The following is a 21,002-nucleotide window of genomic DNA, read 5'->3' as shown; positions in this document are numbered from 1 at the left end:
CAGGACCCCTCAGGTCTCCAGGGTCATTTATGCCCAGTGGGATCTCTGTGGAGCCTCTGGCTCCACAAAGAATACTGCATGGAACTGCAGCTAAGGAATTTTCTAAGCCAGCTTACGTGAACAGTGGTGGGGTTGGGGGACAGCCCATCCTCATCCCATCCCCCAAGACCCCTCAAAAGAAAGAGGTGTGTGTGTGTGTGTGTACAAGGCTGCCACAAGACACAGAGCAAGTGTTTCCTGGCTGGTCCCCAAGGGCGGTGTGTCAGTGGTGACAGTGACTATGGGACCCAGCCCACCCTGTTACTGTGGAAACCAGAACATTGATCATCCCAACAGAGTCTCTTCTGAGAATGAAAAGATTATGAATAAAAGAATTATGCTGGGACCACAGGCATGAAAGGGTTTCCCTGGTGACTCAGTGATAAAGAGTCTGCCTGCAACTCAGGAGATGCGGGTTCAATCCCTGGGTCAGGAAGATTCCCTGGAGAAGCAAATGGCAACCCACTCCAGTATTCTTGCCTGGGAAATCCCATGGACAGAGGAGCCTGGTGGGCTATAGTCCATGGGGTTACAAAAGACTTACCAACTAAACAACAACAATAGGCACAAAATGGGACTATCCTGGGAAAACTAGGATGTATGGTCACCCCAGCTTTATCACTCTCAGCCGCAGTTTCCATATCTGTGAAGTGATGCAATTGAACCAGGCAATTACTACATTCCACTCCAGTCTCAAAATCTGTTATTTGGCATGAGAACTCTGATTTGTAATGGTCTTGTTGGATGACGTTGAGGATAGCTCATGTTTACTGCATAATTACTATGTGCTTGTTACTGCTTTAAATGCTTTCTATGAACTCTTACCGATTCCTCTAAACAGCATTTAGAAGGTAGTAGTGACAGTAATAAATAATTAACTATTACTTATGAGCGATTACTGCGTGCCAGGCACCTTGTAATGTGCTTTACAAGCCTCAGCTTCTTTAAGCCTCATGATGACCTTATGAGGAGGTACTGCAATTGACCCCATTTTATAGATGAGGAAACTGGGGCACAGAGAGGCTAAATAGCTTGTCCAAGGTCACAGAGTCAGTTTCAGACCTGGAATCAAACCTTTCCAGGAATGTAGTCTAAGCCTGTGTTCGTCTTTGTTGAGAAAATTGCAGATCAGAGAGGTCTCATGACTTAGCCCAGGTCACACAGCACTGTAGGTCTCAGTGGGGGAACCAGAATCAGGCTGGTTCTTGGGCCCTGGTGCTGCCCGATTCCTCCCCTAAATGCTAACTCTGGAAGACAGGGAGTGTTTAAAGGCTTACAGCTGGCTCTTGGCACTCAGGGCCCCAGAGGCCAACATCATGCCTGTTAGTTCATAGTTAAATTTGGGCCCGGGTGTGGGCGGGGCTGGCAGGTAGCCCCTTACTGAGCAGGCCCCCGTACTGTCAGCAGTGGATGGGCAGAGTGGCAGGGAGGGAGATGGAAGAATAAACAGAAACCCTCCCGGGCAGCCGCCCAACCAGGCAGAGAAAGTTCTGTTTCTTCTGTCCACCACCCAAGTCCAGAAAGGGTGACCAGCCCCCCTCGCCCTCCCTATGACTCAGACCTGCCTGCAAAATCTGGGCCCTGCCCTCCCCCCCGAAAAAGAGCAATTTGGAGGCAGGCGCTCACCACACCGAGACCTGAGACCCTATGCCCTCCTAACTAGGGGGGTGAGAGACAACGTGGGGAGCCCAGGGCCTGGAGACCTGGGCCCAAATGCTGACTTCGCCACAGACCCCTGGAACATTCTTGGAAGAGCCCTTCTCTCTGAGCCTCAGTTTTTCCACCTGTACAGGCGGTCTCAGGGGAAGCGGGAAGTGCCAAGGGCACTTGGTGAAGTGTCAGAGGCTGTAGGGAGGTGAGGGATGGTTCTGGCTCTTCAGAGTTGCCTGTGGAGATACAGAGGCCAAGAGGTGGAGGGGGCCTTGGGGAGACAGACACCTGGATCTACAATGGCCAGCACCCTCTGCTAGCCAGGAGCAAGCAGGCTCTCAGAGAGGCCCTACTGGCCACTTCAGAGGACCAAGGTCCCATTTTACTCAGAGTCTGGGCTTCTTTTTCTGAAAGAGAAAGCAGGATGCCAGCAGGTAAAGGATTTAAGTGCTAATGGAGGACCGTTGGGGAGTACCTTGCCTCACTCCCGTCCATTTTACAGATGGGCAAACTGAGCCCAGGGAGGAGGATATTCTTGCTCAAAGTCACGCCAGTCCAGAACAGTGTCACTGTGACCCTGTCCCAGGCCACGCTGTCCCCTCTCCCAGGAGACTGAGGACGTGCTGTGTGCCTGCCACTTTTCATGCATTCCCACAAAACCAGCCTGTATGTTTTGGAGTCCAATCCCCAGATGAAGAAGCCAAGGCTCAGAGAGATGAAACCACTCCTCCAAGTTCCTTCTGGGCCTCACAGCCAGGCCCAGGGCACCCCTTAGGCATGCACTCTGCCCCTTCCAGGCTTGGTGCTCACCCTCCCTCACCATCCCCAGCTCATGGCCCCATGCTTTCTCCTTCTGCAGGCCCAGACCCCAGCGAGGAGGCCGGGACCAAGGCCCTCTTCAGGCTGTCTGATGCTGTGGAGGAGGGGGCCTGGGCGGCGGTGGCGGTGGACCAGCAAGACAGCACCCTATCGCTGCATCTCACCACTCCGGCCAATGCCCCCATTGGCCACTACAACCTCAGCTTAGAGGCCTCCACCGGCTACCAGGGCTCCAGTTTCATGCTGGGTCAGTTCACCCTGCTCTTCAACAGCTGGTGTCCAGGTGAGCTACACTCTATCCACGGGCAGGATGGGGAGATGGGCAGAGCTGGACCCACCCATGGGAACCATTTGGTGGCGGAGATGTGGTGGGCAGAAGATGGGGCAGCAGAGACATCCAGGTGGACTGAGTGAGGCTCTAGCCTCCCAAGACTTCATGATGTTAGAACTCTCATTATTCCCATTTACAGAGGTGGGGACAGGCTCACAGAAGCAAAATGACCTGCCCCAGTCTACACAGTGACCAGGGCTTCCCTGGTAGCTCAGAGGGTAAAGAATCCACCTGCAATGCAGGAGACCTGGGTTCGATCCATGGGTTGGGAAGATCCCCTGGAGGAGGACATGGCAACCCACTCCAGTATTCTTGCCTGGAAAATTCCACAGACAGAGGAACCTGATGGGTTACAGTCATGGGGTTGCAAAGAGTCAGACACAACCAAGCAACTAAGCACAGTGCTCAGCTACAAAGGTATCCCACCTTGTGTCTGAGGCCCTGGCAGTTGAGCTGGGCCTGGAGGTGGCCTGGGTTCGGAAACCCCATTCAGGAAAGGACTGTCCAGCGGAGGCCCAGGGCCATGGCCTCATACCTGGTGGGACTCTGTTTTAAATCTCACCAGACTGGCTTGGGGAAGGGAAGCAGGGAGATGGAGGGATGGGGTACCCAGAAGAGGTGGGCAGGAGCAGTTTGGCCACCTAAGTGCTCCTTATACACTCTTTTTTTTTAAAGTAAATTATCACTATCACCATTTTTTTTCAAACTTCTCTTTTGATTTCTGTTTTAAAAATATATCTTTATTTATTTTTGGCTGTGCTGGGTCCTTGTTGCTGTGAGGCTAGTTTCTCTAGTTGCAGTGAGCAGGGGCCACCCTTTGTTGGGGTGCCTTCTCATTGCAGTGGCTTGAAGCACAGGTTCTAGGTGTGCGGGCTTCAGTAGTTGCTTCACTGCAGCACGGGGGCCCCAGAGTTGCAGCTCTCGGACTCTATGGAATGCAGGCTCGGGAGTTGCAGTGCACAGGCTTAGTCGTCTCATGGCAGGTGGGATTTTCCGGGACCTTTACCACTGAGCCACCAGGGAGGCCGCTTTATACATTCTTTTAATGATTGCTCAACAACCCTCAGGGGCAGAGATTAGCATCCTCGTTTTATAGACAGGAAACTGAGGCTTAGAGATAAGTGGCTTTTGGCAGCTCCTTCGAGTAAGTTGGCCGATGCCGGACAAAACCAGAGAATCAGGAAAAGAGCTGAGTCTGTCTCGGGCAGGAAAGAGGAGGGGGTCGCAGAGTCCATGGGGTCGCAAAGAGTCGGACACGACTGAGCGACTAACACTGCTACTGCTGCTCATACCTGGCCAGGCAGAGAGAGGGGCCGTGTGGGCAGGCCCAGCCTGGTGATGGACTTCCCTCCTCGAAGCCCAGCCCCAGAGCAGAAATTCTGGCCTCCTACTGGGCCAGACCAGACCTCCAGCCTCCCACTGGGCCACTGCTCTATTTATTTATTTTTCTTCTCCATTTGGGGGCATTTTCTTTGAACAGAAAGATTTTTTATTTTCTCTTTTATATACTTTGGCTATTCTTTTTTTTTTTTTCCATTTCATTTTGGCTCTGCTGGGTCTTCCTTGTTGCACAGGCTTTTCTCTAGTTGTGGTGAATGGGGGCTACTTTCTATTCATAGTTGCAGTGCGTGGGCTTTTCACTGAGGTGGTTTCTCTCATTGTGGAGCACAGGCTCTAGGCTCGCTGGCTTCAGTAGTTGTGGTTCCTGGGCTCTAGAGCACGGGCTCAGTAGTTGTGGCACATGGGCTTAGTTGCTCCCTGGCATGTGGAATTGTACTGGATCAGGGATCAAACCCCCGTCTCCTGCATTGGCAGGTGGATTCTTTACCATTGAGCCACCAGGGAAGCCCTGGCTTTTATTTTTAATTATAACAGTAAGATATGAGAACACCCTCTTTATAAAAGCTTCAAGCACTACAGAGAGATAGCCTCCCACCCTTCACTCCCCTCCTTAGGAAACACCATTATTAGCTGTCTCTGGAGGGCTTATCTCCTTAGATTCAAGTGTATGTGTCTGAAGACATTGCTGCATTTTTTTTTTCTTCCAGTTTTATTGAGATATAATTGACCTACAGCACTGTATAAGCTTAAGGTGTACGGCATAATGATTTGACTTACTTGCATTGTGAAATGATTATCACAATAAGTTTAGTGAACATCTATCATCTGATATACATACAAAACTTAAGTAAAAAACATTTTCCTTGTGGTAAGAACTCAGGAGTTATTCTCTTAAGAACGTTCATATGTAACATACAGCAGTGTTAATTATATTGATCATGTTGTAGAAGACATCATTGCTTTATTGATTTCCCTGGCTTAAACATTAAAGAATCCCACCGCATACATCAACCTACAACTTGGGATTTCTTTTTTCTCCCTCTACCGTCTTGAGGCTCTTTCGACATCAGTTTGCATACATCTGCTCATCTCTTGCTGTTTCATTTTTGTTTTGTTTATTTATTTGGCTTTATTAAGTGGTGGGATTGCAGGATCTTCAGTCTTTGTCGTGGCGTGCAGAATCTTAAGTTGGGGCACGCAAACTCTTAGTCAAGACATGTAGGATCTTGTTCCCCAAACAGGGATCGAACCTGGGTCCCTTGCATTGGAAGTGCATTGGAGTCTTAGCCACTGCACCAGCAGGAAAGTCACTGTTCATCGTTTTTAAGAGCTGCGAGTGCCCCGGGCCTTGCCATCTGGCTCCCATCCACCGACATGAGTTGGTTCCCCCTGGCTTATCACAGGGAGGAGTTTCCTTGCTCACATGCCCTGTGGCCACACCGAATGGATTCTCAGGACAGAAGTGGACTTACTGGTCCCACTGTCCACTCATTTTGATTTTAATCAGTGTGAACTTACAGGTAGTCGGCGACCCTGCCTCTGGGGCAGGAACTTGGCATTGCCCCTCCCCAACCCCATCACCGTGGGGTTTTGGAGTTCAAGGAATGAGCAGTGAGGATCCGGGGGATGACCCCTCCCTGTGGCCTTGCCTCTTCCCTGCCCGGAGGGATGGGGTGGCAGCCAGCCAAGCACCACAATGACTAAAGGGACCAACATCCCAGGGCGGGGAGCTGGAAATGTGGAGATAGGAAGTTGGGCTCAGTGGGGGTGGGGGGCGCTAAGGGAGGAACCTGCTCCCCCTCTTGGGGGAGAGGGCAGCATCTGCCCATGACCTGGGGGCCTCCGGTCCCTGAGTGCCAGCATGGTCAGGGTCCCAAGTGGGCATCCCCAAGACCTCCGTCTTTACCAGCCAGAGACCTGAGTGGGGACATCATAGTCCCAACCTCCTGGGCTGCGGTGGGGACAGTTCAACATGTGCTGACCCTCCCACTGGATGGGGAAATATCATGGGCTTTTCTTTCTCTCAGATTCTTTCTCCCACGCCACCAGCTGATTTACAGCCACATAGCTCATTTATCTGAAGACTGGTGCTCATTGCGCAGTTGCCCGAGCCTCCTGGCAGGATGCATAAGATGCTAGGCCACTTTCTCATTTGTTTTTCTCCAAGCGGTGCCGGCGGGGACAGCCTGCCTGTTGCTGTAGGGGGGCCCAGGGCTCTGAGGGGCCAGGCAACCCCTTCCTCAGGCACTGAACACGTTTCCCCAGGCCGATTTCAGTAGGCACGCTGCCTGGGCCCACCATACTCTTAGAGACCCATGAAAATGTGTTCTTTTCTTTTAAAATCGGAAGACCAAGAAAACAAAGGTTCAGGCCAGAGAATATGTTTTAATATATAGTATTAATATATTTGGGCTTCCCTGGTGGCTCAGAAGACAAAGAATCTTCTTGCCAATGCAGGAGACCTGAGTTCAGTCCCTGGGTTGGGAAGATTCAGTGTTATACCAATGCAGTCAAAAAATACATTACAAAAAAATTTTCTTTAATGGAGGAAGGAGCCCATGAAGGCAAAAATGCCTAGGACTGATCAGAGCAATACCATGGCTCTAGATTTCCCCTTCCCAGCCTTAATTTCTTTACTTGTGAGTGGGAGTTGGAAAAGGTGGACTAAGCTTTGCCCTCCTGCCAGCTGGCCCCACCACCTCAGGCCCTCTTCTGTCGTCACCAGCCACAGGGAACTGAGTATCGTCCATTTTCCAACTGCTGCACCGCTCATCTCTCTAGTCCTCTGCTTACAATGTCACCAAGGCAACCTTCAGGGGCCCCCTGACCCCCAAGCTGGACAGATCTGCTTCTCTGAGCTGCAGCGACCTTGAGTTCACTTTCTCTGAATCATGTTCCTTCCTCACATCGCCTCAGGGCTTCAGCTTGCAAAGCACCTTTCTGTTCTGTGATCACATTTGACCCTCAGGAGACACAGTCAGGGGGCAGAAGTGACCTGCCCAGGGTCATATGGCAAAAAATACTCAGAGCTAGGGGATTCCCGACTCCTGGCCCCCATCAGTGCTCCTCTGTCTCTTGTGCTGGTGTCATTTTCCCATCCATAAAATATTCTCGAGCCTCAGTTTTGCCATTTGTAAAATGGGGCTTCCAAGGATGCCTTCCACGTGAGGCTTTGGTGGAGGTTTAACAAGTTAACTTATGTCATTACATTTATCACAGGTCCTGACACGTGGTAAGTGTTGGATAAAAGACAGCCATTGTTATCACCAACTGATAAGACTTTCTCTTATTGGTATGAGATTATTAATTAATGATTAGTTTTTCTGATTAAAAGAGGGAATGGCCTCTGGGGAGCTGCCCTGGTGCTGAAGGGTTGGCACCTCGGCTGCCACGTCTGCGGTGAAGCTGGGCCTTGCCGGATGCTGAGTTGAGGCCTTTTCATTTTTACCCACAGCGGATGCCGTGTACCTGGACTCGGATGAGGAACGGCGAGAATACGTCCTTACCCAGCAAGGCTTCATCTACCAGGGCTCAGCCAAGTTCATCAAGAACATACCTTGGAATTTTGGGCAGGTAGGGCCACACCCTGCCCCTACTAACCATCTCTGGCTTGCTGTGAGCTGGGCCCCGGGTCTGAGACAAAAATCAGAAAGTGTAAGCAGGTCTCAGAGTCACTCACCCCATGCTGTCAAGGATTCAAGGGCTCTGAAATGGCTGGAGGCTCAGAGAGGGCCCAGGCCAGGCCTGAGGTCACACAGCAAAAGATGGCCCTGTGCACCGTGGGAGCAGCAGCTCTAGATTCAAGGTGGGAAAGAGTCAGAGAGCCTTTAGGAGCTGTGGGGCTGGCAGGTGCTCCAGGAGGGAGAAGGGAGCCATTCAGGGCCTTATATCAAAATAATGTGCGGCACTTGGAGACAACTGACTCGGTGCTAGGCGTGTGCTGAGAGGGGCTTTAAACCACTGTCTAAATTAGTGGTTCTCAAACTCGAATTTTATGTCTAAATTACCAGAAAAATTTGCGTTAAAATACATTTTTAACATATTGGTGCGTAGTAGCCTAGGGAACAGCAGGAGCAGAAGCACCGAGGTGGGCAACTTTACGTTGTGCCTAAGAAGTGTCCTGCAGCTTGGGGAGCACTTGCATGAGATGGGGCCCCAGGAGATGACGTGGGAGAAGTCCACAGTATTCAAGCTGTGAACAGCCCTGAATGTCAGGCCGACGGCAATAGGGAGCAGAAGAATGAATGCATCAAGCCAGGGAGGGCTGCTCTGAGTCATGGAGGGAGACCTGTGATAAGGCCTGATTTGGGGCAAGGCCACAGACACAGAGAGCAGGGCGAGCCTTTGAATGTGACCGAAGTGGTCTGAAGCATGGTGACAGGGAGAGATTTTGATAAAGACAGCACCTTAGCTGCATGGATGAGGTCTGAGTCATAGAGAGAGGGGCAGAGAGAACATTCCGAGCGAAGCAAACAGCATGTGCAAAAGCCCTGGGGCAAAAAAAAAAAAAAAGCCCTGGGTCAGAGTGAGTGTGGCTGAGAGTGCTGAGAGGTGAGGTTGAGATGTGGTGGGACACCAAACATGAAGGGCCTTGCAGGGAGAAGTCTCCATCTTACTCTGGGTGCAGTGGAAACAAGAGTGATGAGATTAGATTTACATAAATTTACAATTTATACTTTGGTTCCAATCAGAGCAGTGTGTGGGGACGGGGGAGGAGGGACACTTATCAGCTCTGCGGGGTGAGTCAGGCTTCAGGGAAGTGAAGGTTTGGCTGTGGGGGCAGGGAGGGCAGTGGCTGGGCCTGAGATGACTGAGGGCAGTCAAGCTCCAGGGACTCTGGGCTTTCCTTCCACTCCAAGTTCCCAGGACCCCGCCCCACACACCGCCCCCCCGCCCCCGCCCCCCGCCAAGTCTGGATGCAGGCACACCCATCCCCTTTCTCACACGCTCATTGTCCCATTCCATCCCCCTTTCCTGGGCCAGGAAAGCTGGCACCGCAGCAACATGACAGACGCAACCCGAGCCCCCAGGTGTGATGTGTGAGACAGAGCAGGGGGGCTCCCACAGCCGCTGGACTTCAAGGCAGGCTTCCTGGAGGAGGTGACTTCTCAGCTCCCTCATTCTCCCCTTCTTTCCTCTGACACAGTTTGAAGACGGGATCCTGGACATCTGCCTGACGCTCCTGGACATCAACCCCAAGTTCCTGAAAAACCCTGGCCGAGACTGTTCCCGTCGCAGTAGGCCGGTCTATGTGGGCCGGGTGGTGAGTGCCATGGTGAGTGAGCGCAGGCCCGCCTCAGGTGATAATGGAGACCAGGCCCCAGGCTGTCATGGTCGGGGGGACCTGGGAGGTGGGTGAGTCTCAGCTAGGAGACCTTGTATTTGGACAGACAAGATGTACACAAATGAGGGTAAGGCCGTGTGGTCCTGCAAAGCAATTCATTCATTCACTCACCCAGCAAGTATTTATCAAGTGCTACCCATGTCCCAGGCATTGGGGAAAAGCAGGTGCAAGACATGAATGGTCTCTCACTTCCTAGAGCTTCCGTTCTAGGGAGTGTGGGAGAAGACGGGAGTTAACCACAGAATCATGTGAATGCCCAGTCATGTTGCAAAGAGCTTTCAAAGGGGCCAGACGTGTGACAGTGTCTGACCGCAGGGCGCAACCCCAGTGGAGGACTGGGGGACTTCCCTAAGTGATGATTCTTGAGCTGATGTAACTGGGAGGAGAAGAGTGTCCCTCGCAGAGAGGACTGCTTGGTACACAGGTTCCCCGAGGAGGGACGACTGGCAGATTTGAGGAGCAGAAAGGAGGCTAGTGTGACCAGAGTGGAGAGCAAAGGGGCGGGGGTGGAGGGTGGGGGGGAGGGTTGCAGGTGGGCTGCAGAGGGGGCGGGGCCAGACCCTACTTGGATCAGGGCCAGGAGAGCAGGATGCTGAGAGTCTGGGGGCAATGACACCATCTGGGCAGGGCCAGAACGGGCCTCTGTAAAACTCAGATCATGCCGCCTGCCAGCCCCTGCATGCATTCACATCTCCAGCATCATCCTCATGACCCTTACCCTTCTCCACCTCCTCTCCCACCCCAGCTCCTATCTCCAACCTCCCCATCAGTCATACCTTGGGATCTTTGCACCTGCTGCTCCTTCAGCCTGGAACGTCCCTCCCCTGCCTGTCACCACGTGCTGCGTTCATGCCCACCCTAGTGCAGCCATCACTAACCCCAGACTTGGTCCCTCTGACACCCCCGCGGGTCGCAGGTCAACTGCAACGATGACCAGGGCGTGCTGCTGGGGCGCTGGGACAACAACTACGGGGACGGCATCAGCCCCATGTTCTGGATCGGCAGCGTGGACATCCTGCGGCGTTGGAAGAAGGATGGTTGCCAGCGCGTCAAGTACGGCCAGTGCTGGGTGTTCGCAGCCGTGGCCTGCACCGGTGAGCAGCAGGCAGACGTGGCGGGGCCTGGAACCGCCCTTGGCTTCCATGAGCTGAGTCAGGGTCCCTGTGGCCTTCTACCAGGCCTGATGTGTAACAGAGCCTGGGAAGGCTTGGTCAAATAACGGGACGTCTGACCCCTGCGGTTGTGGGGTTTCTTCTTTTTTTTAATATTTATATTTATTTGGCTATCCCCAGGTCTTAGTTGCAACATGCAGGATCTTTAGTTATGACACTTGAGTTCTTTATGTGGGGTCTAGTTCCCTGACCAGGGTTCAAAGCCCGGCCCCCTGCTTCAGGAGCTCAGAGTCTTAGCCACTGGACCACCAGGGAAGTCCCAGCTGTGGGGTTTCTGCAGGGTGCTGAGTAGTGGATCAGCCCAGAGACTGGAATTGGACTGCCTGGTTTGAATCCCAGCTCTGCCTCTAATCCCCAGGCAAGAGAATTGGTGTCTCCAGGCCTCAGTTTCCTCACCTGTAAAATGGAGACAGTGGTAACTGACCTAAGTCACAGGGAGCTCTTATACCCAGGGAGAGGTCACTTAGCACACAGTCAGTCAGGTTAGGTGGGGTTTCGGGATTTCCAGGGGCATCTGGGATTCCTCAGCTGGATCCTGGGACATTTTCCCTGTGTCTGTTAGTTGGCCAACAGTGATTGGAAGGATATTTGCAGTGACGGGCACGGTGACACACTTTTCTGTTCTGCCAGACTGCTCACACCCATCCCTCTCTGAATCATTACAACATCCCGACAAGCTGCTATTATTAGCTCCTCTTAGAGGAGGAAGTGGAGGCTCAGAGAGGAGACGTGGCTTGGCCAAGGTCACACAGCTGGTGATCTGCACTGCCAGGCATGGAACCAGGTGGGCCTGCTTCAGGCACAGCCTCCTGGTCTTAGATTGTGAGGATGAGGCCCCCCTGGGACCCCATCCTTGGGACAGGAGTGGAGCCTTGCTCCTGGGTCAGCGGGGACAAGCCTCCTCCAGCCTGGAGTCTGTACTCTGAAGCTTGTCGTGATGGGGCAAGGCCTGGAATTGGAACACCAGCTCTCCCATGGGCAGCAGAGAGTCTGGCCCCTACCCAAGCCAAAGCGCACAGGAACCAAGCCAGAGGTGGAAGGTCACAGCTGTTCCTTCCTCCCTCCTTCTAGGGCTCTCACATCTCCTGACCTGAATCCGGGGCTTTGGGGGAAGTTTATGCCCTGATTGATGGCAGGCAGTGGGCAAAGTTCACATTCCTGCCTCTCCCCCATCTCAGAAACCCAATCTCATCAAAACTCAAAGTAAAACAAAAGTCCTATGGATTGTATTTAGTAGGCCTTTCTGCTTCACTTCTTTTTCTTTATCTTACCCTGAGAATATGTTACTTTTACATTTTACATAAAACGTATATCAAAAAACGAAAGGGAAAAAGCACCCATAATCTCCTCTGTCAGGAACACCCAGCACCACTATTCGAGCAGGAGTCTGTGGTCTATAGGTGCCACTTGACCTCCTGCCTCTGTGTCACCTATCATTACAACACCAGCCCCTTTCCCAGTCACTCAGCCTCTCTGAACGCTGTGCCTCGACCCAGTGCAGGCCCTTCTGGTCCACAGTGGAGCCCCAGAGCACTGGAACTCTGAGCCAAAGAGGACGAAACAAGGCCCAGAGAGGTGAAGGGAATGGCCCCAGGCCACACAGCCTGGAGCAGCTGGGGCTGGAACGGAAGGGTCCTGACCTCTGTTGCCTCATCTGCCTACCCCACTGTTCACGCCTCGCTCTGAATCTGTCACTCCTTTTCTCCTTCCCTTCCTCCTTCTCTTTCTACTTCACTCCTTCATCCCATTTGACCAATTAGTCTGTGCCAGGTCTTGCTGGGCTCTGGGACTGTAACATAAGGCAGATCACTCACTGCCCTCAGAGGACTAATTAAAGAATCCCTCACATACCCATATATTGAGAGTGATGATGCATCCCTAGTCTTGCTGTGAATGCAGATGATGGGGTAATCTAAACCTAGCGGGGTGGCCTTCCTGGCCGAAGGATGGGCATACGCCAGCATCCTGGGGCAGGTGGGAGTGAGGAGTGCTGGAGGCCAGTGTGGCTGGAACAAAGTGTACAGCAAGTAATCAAGGGTCAGACCCCGCAGGGCAAGGCCCACAGTGGAGGTTTGGCCTTGACCTTGAGGGCCATGAAGAGCCATTGAGGGTTTAGCAGCAGACTGTTAATGTCAGGTTTGCATTTAGAGTCTTCTTTTGTTAGCTGTGAGGTGCAGAGGAGAGAGGGGGACATGGGCAATCAGTGAAGTGGGCACCATTGTCTGGGCAAGGGGATGGCACAACCTCACCACTTGGACTGGGTACAGTGCTCCCTGGGGTACAGATGGGTATGTGGAGGCCCAGGCAGAACAGATGTCTCTAGGGCCCCAGCCCACCCCCTAAACTCTCTCCACCATGTCTTCCGCCCAGTGCTGCGGTGCCTTGGCATCCCCACCCGCGTCGTGACCAACTATAACTCTGCCCACGACCAGAACAGCAACCTGCTCATCGAGTACTTCCGCAACGAGTTCGGGGAGATCCAGAGTGATAAGAGCGAGATGATCTGGTGAGGGGTTGCCCAGTAGGGAGGGTCACCTGAAGAGGAGATGGGGCGATGTCTCAGATGAGGTCACCTCTGAATTAGGTTTAAAAGTTGAGGAGTATTTGGACAAAAGGAAACAGGACTTGGAGAGGCTCCCAGGGAGGCAGGAACAGCAGGAGCCAAGGCTGAGAGAAAGGAAAATCAACACAGGACACATGAAAGGAGAACGCCTTGCTCAGAGTCTGCACTGCAGGCTGGGGGTCTGGGCTTGAGTCCAAAGGCTTCAGACTGGAGAGGAATGGTCTGATGACCGTGGGGATAGATCAGAAGCAAGGGGGTGGGGTGTGGTCCAGGTGGGTGGTGATGGGGCCTGAATCCAGGCAGAGCCTGTGGGCTGGAAAAGAAGGGTCAATCAAGAAATTAGGAGGTCAAGTCAGCTGGACTTGCAGAGCCACTGAGAGGGGAAAGGAGGTGGGCAGAGGGGTTGAGGGGTTGAGGATGACTCTCAGTGTAGGAAGGAATACCTGGCTGGGACCCCTGGAGGAGGAGGAGCAAAGTGTTGGGAGGATGTGATGGGCTCAGCTTAGGACAAGGCAAGTGTGAAGAGCACGTTGGAGGTGACCACGGACATCTGCGCATGAGTCCTGCTCCATGTTCTGCTTTGCTTCCCCGACAGGAACTTCCACTGCTGGGTGGAGTCCTGGATGACCAGGCCAGACCTGCAGCCGGGCTACGAGGGGTGGCAGGTCCTCGACCCCACGCCCCAGGAGAAGAGCGAAGGTGGGTTGGGCAGAAGTGGCCCCATTACTGAGATGAGGAAACGGAAGCTGGAGGGGACCCACCCACCTGAGGGACTCCCCAGAGAAGGGCAGAGAGAGCTGGGATGCTAACCTGGGTCTGGCTGACTCCAGAGGAACTTTGACTGTTGGGGCAGCCTCACTGGTGTTTTATGAAGCACCTGTTTTATAATTTGAAAAGTGATTCATGCACATTGTGGAAAACAGAAAATATGGAGAAGCACAAAGAAACAAAAAATCAAATAGCATCTTTGTCCTCTTCCCCCCAAAGAAATTTCATTAACATTTATACACAGTTTCCAATAATTTCAAATGACTCCTTCCTCAGAATAATATTTTAAATGCACACAATATAACACCTATATTGAATATAGTACCTTCATAAAGATGAAGCTTCTTTCTGCTACTAATGTTAAATCAGGAGTGGAAAAAGGGTTGAATTCCACTGAAACATGGTTATCAAAATTTTTTTTAACATTTTTGTGATATAGTAATATATGTGTTACATAATATGATCTATTGATAGAATCAGTAATTTCCCTAATTTCTTGATAGAGATAAACATAATCTCTATTTTAAGTTATCTGTGACAACTATAAAGATATATGAAAATATCTGTGGTTCTTAGGAGTGACAGGTCACAAGTGCACCTAAGACTGTGGTTTGTGGTCTGCTGGCACAATTAAAAAAAAAGTGTTATCAAAGTATAATGAAAATAATGAGGTGATTTTTTTTTTTCCTGTCCAAGTTCATGAACTCCTGAATTCTATTTGCTGTGCCTCGGGGGGGATCCATGGGCCCCAGGTTAAGAACTCTGGCTGCACATGACCTTTTCTCCTGGCCCCCTCGTTTCCCCATATAGCATTAGCAGTTCTATAACAGATTGTTTTCCGTGATTTGAATTTTAATTGAATGTTATTATGTTCCATCAGATAGATGCATTGTAATATAGCTACTGAGCCTCTGATCCTCAACATTGCAATTTGTGACCAGTTTGAGGCAGTTGTAAACCACACCTAGATAAGCATCAGGCTGTCTTGTTAAGGAGCTCTCTTGTTCATTCAGTCAACACATTCTCCCTGAGTCTGCATTAGGCACTCACTGCTATTCACTCTGGGCAGGAAACCAGACAGACACACGCCCTTGTAAAGTATTGCCTACACTTGGCTCCCTCATTTCCTAAAGTGCCTTGGGATACATTTCTCTTTATCAAACACATAGCGGATAAGAGTTTGTGAGTCCTCATTTGTAGGTACAAATGTCATCACGTGAAGCCAGGACTCAGAGAGGTTAAATGAATTCCCAGTGTCACACAGCTAATAAGAGACTGTGCTGAGATTTGAATCCCAGAAGCTGAGTTCCAGGGTCCCCTGGAATTCTCTCTTTTGACTGCATTGTGAGATTTGCCAGATCTCAGTTCCCGACCAGGGATTGAACCCAGGTCCGAGCAGTGAAATCGCAGAGTTCTGACCACTAGACCGTGGGGAACTTCCTCTCTGGGAGTTCTGAGTTCTTATCTGATGCCGTCATCTCAGAAATGGAGTTCCCTGGGTCAAAGCGCTGTATCATCTTGTGGCTTTTACCCACATGTGGTTTGACTGTGGAAGGTTTGGGAGGTGCCATCCTCCCCTCAGCCCAGGTCCATCTCTGTCTCCTCCTCTCCCCACCCAGGGACTTACTGCTGTGGCCCGGTTCCCGTTCGTGCCATCAAGGAGGGCGACCTGAGCACCAAATACGACGCTCCTTTTGTCTTTGCTGAGGTCAACGCCGACGTGGTGGACTGGATCCGGCAGGCCGATGGGTCTCTGCACAAATCCATCAACCACTCCCTGGTGGTGGGGCTGAAGATCAGCACGAAGAGTGTGGGCAGAGATGAGCGGGAGGACATCACCCACAACTACAAGTACCCGGAGGGTAGGTGCTGGGGCTCATCACTGCCCTGCAGAGAAGCGGCTGGTTTTACCAGCCCGGTGGGCGTGCGTGCCTGTGTGAATGTGTGAGTGTGTGTTTTATCTGGCAGCCTGCACACGACAGCGATCTGTAGGTTACTGTCTATTTCAAGAAATTCCTTAGAAACAAGTGCAAATTTGACACACACACTTTGTGTGGGGGGAGGCAATGGTCAAGGATTACTCATTTAGGGAAAGAGTTTTATATTCCACAAAAGGATTCCATTTGGTTTTTAAGCCTCACTTTCTTGGTTGGTTTGACTTAGTAAAACTGAAAGGGATGGCTGTTATACAGGAGAGGCATGCATTGTAACAAAAAATTAGGATGTCCATGTTTATTAATAGGGCGTGCGTCTGTGTGGAGTCGCTTCAGTCGTGTCTGACTCTTTGTGACCCTATGGACTGTAGCCCTCCAGGCTCCTCTCTGTCCATGGGATTCTCCAGACAAGAATACTGGAGTGGGTTGTCATTCCCTCCTCTAGGGGATTTTCCCAACCCAGGGATTGAGCCCATGTCTCTTACATTTCCTGTGTTGGCAGACAGGTTCTTCACCACTAGTGTCACCTGGGAAGCCCCTTATTAACAGTGCTCATTAGTCGTGGGAGCTACAATAGATGGGCAGTTCCATGCCTTTTTACTGCAGTGTATTTGTGCCAAAGAGGCTTGGAAGTCCAGAGAGGCCATGTAAGAGAAGCTCCATGAAAGAGAAACTGTAGGGTTTATCATTGCAGTATTACACATAGAGCTGGGGAAGTGGGTATGAAGGTAGATTGGAAAGGTTTAAAGAGAAATGGACCAAAAGAAGCTTAAAGATAATAAGATGGGCTCAGTCAGACACAAGGATGAAGCTTCTTTTTGCTACTAATATTAAATCAGGAGTGGGAAAAGGATGTGGTTTATCTTGCACATCCAGTGGCCAATTCAATAGACAGATATTTTTGAAGCAGCTACTGTGTTCCAAGTACAGTAGGGTTTACAGAAGTGACTAAGAAACCGCAGCCCTCATCTGACCCCCATTGACTTTTGAAGGGCTGCCTGGGATTTGGCTATGAAGTGGCCACGCTCTTGCAGGAAAGGATAAAACAGAAGGAAAAGATGCTTTCCCTGGCCTCTGAAATGTCTAGACCTGATGATGTGATAGAAAAAAATAGATATATACCCAACAACACTTGGGAAAAATTAAAAGGCACAGAGGGGAGAACTAATGGTATAAAGAAAGGGGCAGTTCTGCTAGAGAACTCAACAGTTGGAGAAGTGATGGAAAGGATTTCAGGTAAAAGTGGTCCCTGTGCAAATGCTTGGAGGTGAGAAAGTTTGAATTGTGTTAGTGCCCACTAGGCACGAAGCACTGTTGTAGGCATTGGGTATGACTTAAGATTAAGTGAAACACAGGCTTAGTCCCCAAGAGACTTGAGAGTGTAAGCATATGAACAGAAAAAAACCCTAGTGGGCCCCCCCCCCCAAAAAAACAAACATGGCAGGCAATCAGCAGCTATGAAACTCCAAAAGGTATCGTGAGTCATTCATCCTAGGGAGGTAGTCAGAGAAGGCATCCTCGAGGAGGGGTCATTTGGGGATGGGTCTTGAGGGATGTCTAGGAGTTTGCTTGTGGGAAGTAAATAAAATACTCTTTCCTCCTCCTGGCACAGTAATGTAAAGAAGGGGCTCCTTCTGGGTGCTCTGAGTCACCAAGACTTTGAGAAGCCAGCTTGCTCTGCCCCCAGCCTCCTCCTCATTGATCCCCTGTCCAGCTATGATAAAGCTCTCTACCCTATCTCCACAGGGTCCCTAGAGGAGAGGGAAGCCTTCAAGAGGGCCAACCACCTGAACAAACTGGTTGATAAAGAGGAGACAGGGGTGGCCATGCGGATCCGTGTGGGCGAGGGCATGAACAGGGGCTCCGACTTCGACGTCTTTGCCCACATCACCAACAGCACCCCCGAGGAGCACGCTGGCCGCCTCCTGCTCTGTGCCCGCACTGTCAGCTACAATGGGATCCTGGGACCTGAGTGCGGCACCAAGGATCTGCTCAGCCTTTCCCTGGAGCCCTACTCTGGTAAGGTTCTGTGTTCCTGGAGCAGCTGTTGACCACACTGGCTGGATCGTGCCCTGAGCATCGAGCATGTACAATCTACCGCACTGCGGGTCTGGCCCTGTCCTTGGCACTTTATAAATAGCAACCCAGCTCCTTCTTGTAACAAAAGTAGGAGGTGGATTCTTTTATGGTGCCTGTTTTCCAGTTGAGAAGACTGACAGCAGAGAGGTTAAGTAGCTTTCCTAAGGGCACACGGCTCGGAAGTGACAGGACAGAAACTTGAACCTGTACTCACAGCAGCTATTCTGTTTTGTTTCAGCTCATCTTCATGTGACCCCTGATTGCTTTCCCAGACTCTCTACTTACTGCCCCTTCCAGCAAATTCCTTCCCTCTATCTCTAGCAACCCACACTGCAGCTGTCTCTCCCCAGAGCCCTTTAGAGAACCTCTTCTGTTCCTCTGGAGGTTCTCAGGCTCAGGGAGAAGAGATTCAAGACTAGTGCTGCCCAGAGAACTGTCAGAGATATGAGAATGTTCTATATCTGCGCTGTCTAGTGTGGTGACCACTAGCTCCACGTGGCTATTGAACGCTTGCAATGTGACTCACAACTGTGGGACTAAAGTTTTCATTTAATTTAAACAGCCACATGTGGCCGGAAGCTGCCATATTGGACAGTGTTGCTACAACAGTGATGGGAAAAGCCTTGATCTTCTCTTCTTAGGTTTTTATTTTTTTAACTGGGGGTATAGTTGCTTTACTCTCTGCTGTACAGAAGAGTGGATCACCATATGTTTACATATATCTCCTCCCTCTAGGACCTCCCTCCCACCCCCTGCTCCCTATTCCACCCCTCTGGGTCATCACAGAACATCGAACTGAGCTCCCAGTGCGATGCAGTAGCTTCCCGTTAGCTATCTATTTTACACATGGTAGTGTGTGTATATATCAATCTTAAATTTCCAATTCACACCTCTGCCAATTGTGTCTACCCACCATTCTCTATGTCTGAGTCTGTATTCTTGCTCTGCAAATAGGTTCATCTGTGCCATTTTTTCTAGACTCCACATTTATGCATGAACATATGCTCCAGGGCCTGGCCCGGCCTCCCTGAGACTAGGTCCTCTTCCATGTTTAGGGCTGAAATGATGTCCGCAGCTCACCCAGCCCTCACCCCTGGGCTGAGCCTCTGTCGCTCTTTTTTCCTGGTCGGTCGCCTGCACAGTCATTGTCCCCTTGATCCCTTTCACTGCCTGCTTTGTCACCACGCCTGGTTATCTCCCTAAAAATAAGCCGGAGGCCCTGAGTGGGGTTGTTCCTGACGAGGTCACTTAGTGATGCAGCGTGGAGCCTGGTCTCTCCCCCACCCCCACGCCCACCCCCACCCCCGCCTCCCCCAACCCCCGCAGTGGTCCTTTCTTGGCTTCTGCGTTTGGAGCCTGCTGGCATGAGGAGGGCAGGGGAGTCTTGGCTTTGGGAGAGGACCTAGGAAGTGTGGTTTGTGTAGAACATCAGTCAGCTCTAGGGCCTTTATCTCAGGCCCACGGCTGGCACTCCTGGAACTACACGCCAGGACAGAGCAGACTCTGTCAGGGTCCTGGAGCAGCGGGGAAGCCTTGGGGGCAGAGTCAGTTGGTACCAGGGCTAGGGCCCCAACACTTTCACTGCTAAAAGGCATGTGCAGAGGCCAGACTTGGCCTTGAATCTGGCTCTGCCACCTTCTATTATTATTATTATTATTATTATTAATTATTGGTCACACCATGCAGCACATGGGATTTTAGTTCCCAGACCGGGGATCGAACTGCTGCCCCCCTGCATTGGGAGTGTAAAGTCCTAATTACTCCACAGCCAGGGAAAAACCTCCCCCACCTTCTAGATGTACAGTCTCGGCCTCACACCACACTCACCTGTCAGGTGGAGCATTGACATGCCCCTTGTGGGTGGCTGTAAGGACTGAAGGAGATGTGAGTTCCGGAAAGATCTGGAAGATGTAAAATGGTGCCCGGCCATGGTGGGGCCCTTCACACCCCACTGAGCAAGTGCAGACAGGTGTGGGGGGACAAGAAGCATCTTTGCTGAACACCTGCTCTGCCAGTGCTCTCCAGGCCGGGCTCAGAGCGCCCTGAGTCGTGGCCTACCTCGCTGGTGTCCGGAGGACCGGGGTCTTCACTCTGCCTCCGGGCCCCGAGTCAGGGGCAGGACTCCTCCTTCCAGGTGTGTGGGGTGGTTGAGACACACCCAGGTCCTAGTTCCTGCAATTCTGCCTGCAGACTGTGAGCTCCTGGGTATTTCTCTTCTCTATTCCAGGCCTCAGCTTCCCTATTTGTAGAAAGGCTGGTTCATCTTTTCTTTTGTTTTTATAAGTGAAAGGTTGATTCAGGGAGGAAACCCCCTCCATAGACAGAGTGGGGGCCATCTCTGAAGGCAAGAGAGACCTGGTTCATCTCTAGAGAGTGCCAGCCCCGTTGTGCGAAGGCTGTGTCAGTTCTTCCTCATATTCAGAACTGCTTGAAAGGGCGGAAGTGTCTTTCCTGGAATATGTTTCATAAGGTGAAGCCCAACCTGAACCAAGGATGCCAGAGTAACTTCCTCCCGGGCCGCTGTTGAGTCACACTTTGCCTTCCAGATACATCTGGGCTCCTCACAGCATTGTTCTGTTTCAACCATGCCCGCTGGTGTCTCTTCCTGGGAAAGTGTTCACAGCAGAGGGGTCCCATCTGCTCCGTAGACCCCCGAGGGGCACAGTCTGTTAGGAGAAGGCAGAGGAGGGCAGCAGTCTGGGGCGTTGCCCTCAAGCTGGAAGGCGGGGCTAGGCCAGGATGCTCTATTGAGGCCTCCAAGGCCAAGGTCACCCTGAGACTGATTCTCCCACCCTCTGAGACCCTGAACTTTGGCTGAGTTGCTGGTTATGCTTTAATGATAAGATCCAGGGGATTTCCACGTGCTAGTGGACAGGAAGCCAGGCCTAGGACAGCTGAACTGAAACCAGCGGCCCTTACTCTGGCCTCCTGGCTCAGCGGTTCTCCCCCTTCCTGCACTCCG

General features: G+C 51.5%; 1 protein-coding gene across 1 annotated transcript in view; it reads left to right on the top strand.

The window, feature by feature from the left end:
- The window catches only part of TGM2 (transglutaminase 2), a 34,090-nt gene that overhangs the window by 6,762 nt on the left and 6,326 nt on the right, over nucleotides 1-21,002 (top strand). Inside the window, exons 3-10 of the mRNA XM_061127263.1 lie at nucleotides 2,549-2,791; nucleotides 7,635-7,753; nucleotides 9,327-9,455; nucleotides 10,441-10,618; nucleotides 13,067-13,202; nucleotides 13,855-13,958; nucleotides 15,647-15,889; nucleotides 17,708-17,980. Of these exons, the coding sequence (XP_060983246.1) occupies nucleotides 2,549-2,791; nucleotides 7,635-7,753; nucleotides 9,327-9,455; nucleotides 10,441-10,618; nucleotides 13,067-13,202; nucleotides 13,855-13,958; nucleotides 15,647-15,889; nucleotides 17,708-17,980 (1,425 nt within the window). The remainder of the gene's footprint in view (nucleotides 1-2,548; nucleotides 2,792-7,634; nucleotides 7,754-9,326; nucleotides 9,456-10,440; nucleotides 10,619-13,066; nucleotides 13,203-13,854; nucleotides 13,959-15,646; nucleotides 15,890-17,707; nucleotides 17,981-21,002) is intronic.

This window comes from Dama dama, chromosome 23 (genome assembly GCF_033118175.1).
Source record: "Dama dama isolate Ldn47 chromosome 23, ASM3311817v1, whole genome shotgun sequence".
NCBI classification, from domain to species: Eukaryota; Metazoa; Chordata; class Mammalia; order Artiodactyla; family Cervidae; genus Dama; species Dama dama.
Note: the sequence above shows the minus strand (reverse complement) of the source record. Positions and strands in the feature narration are given on the sequence as shown.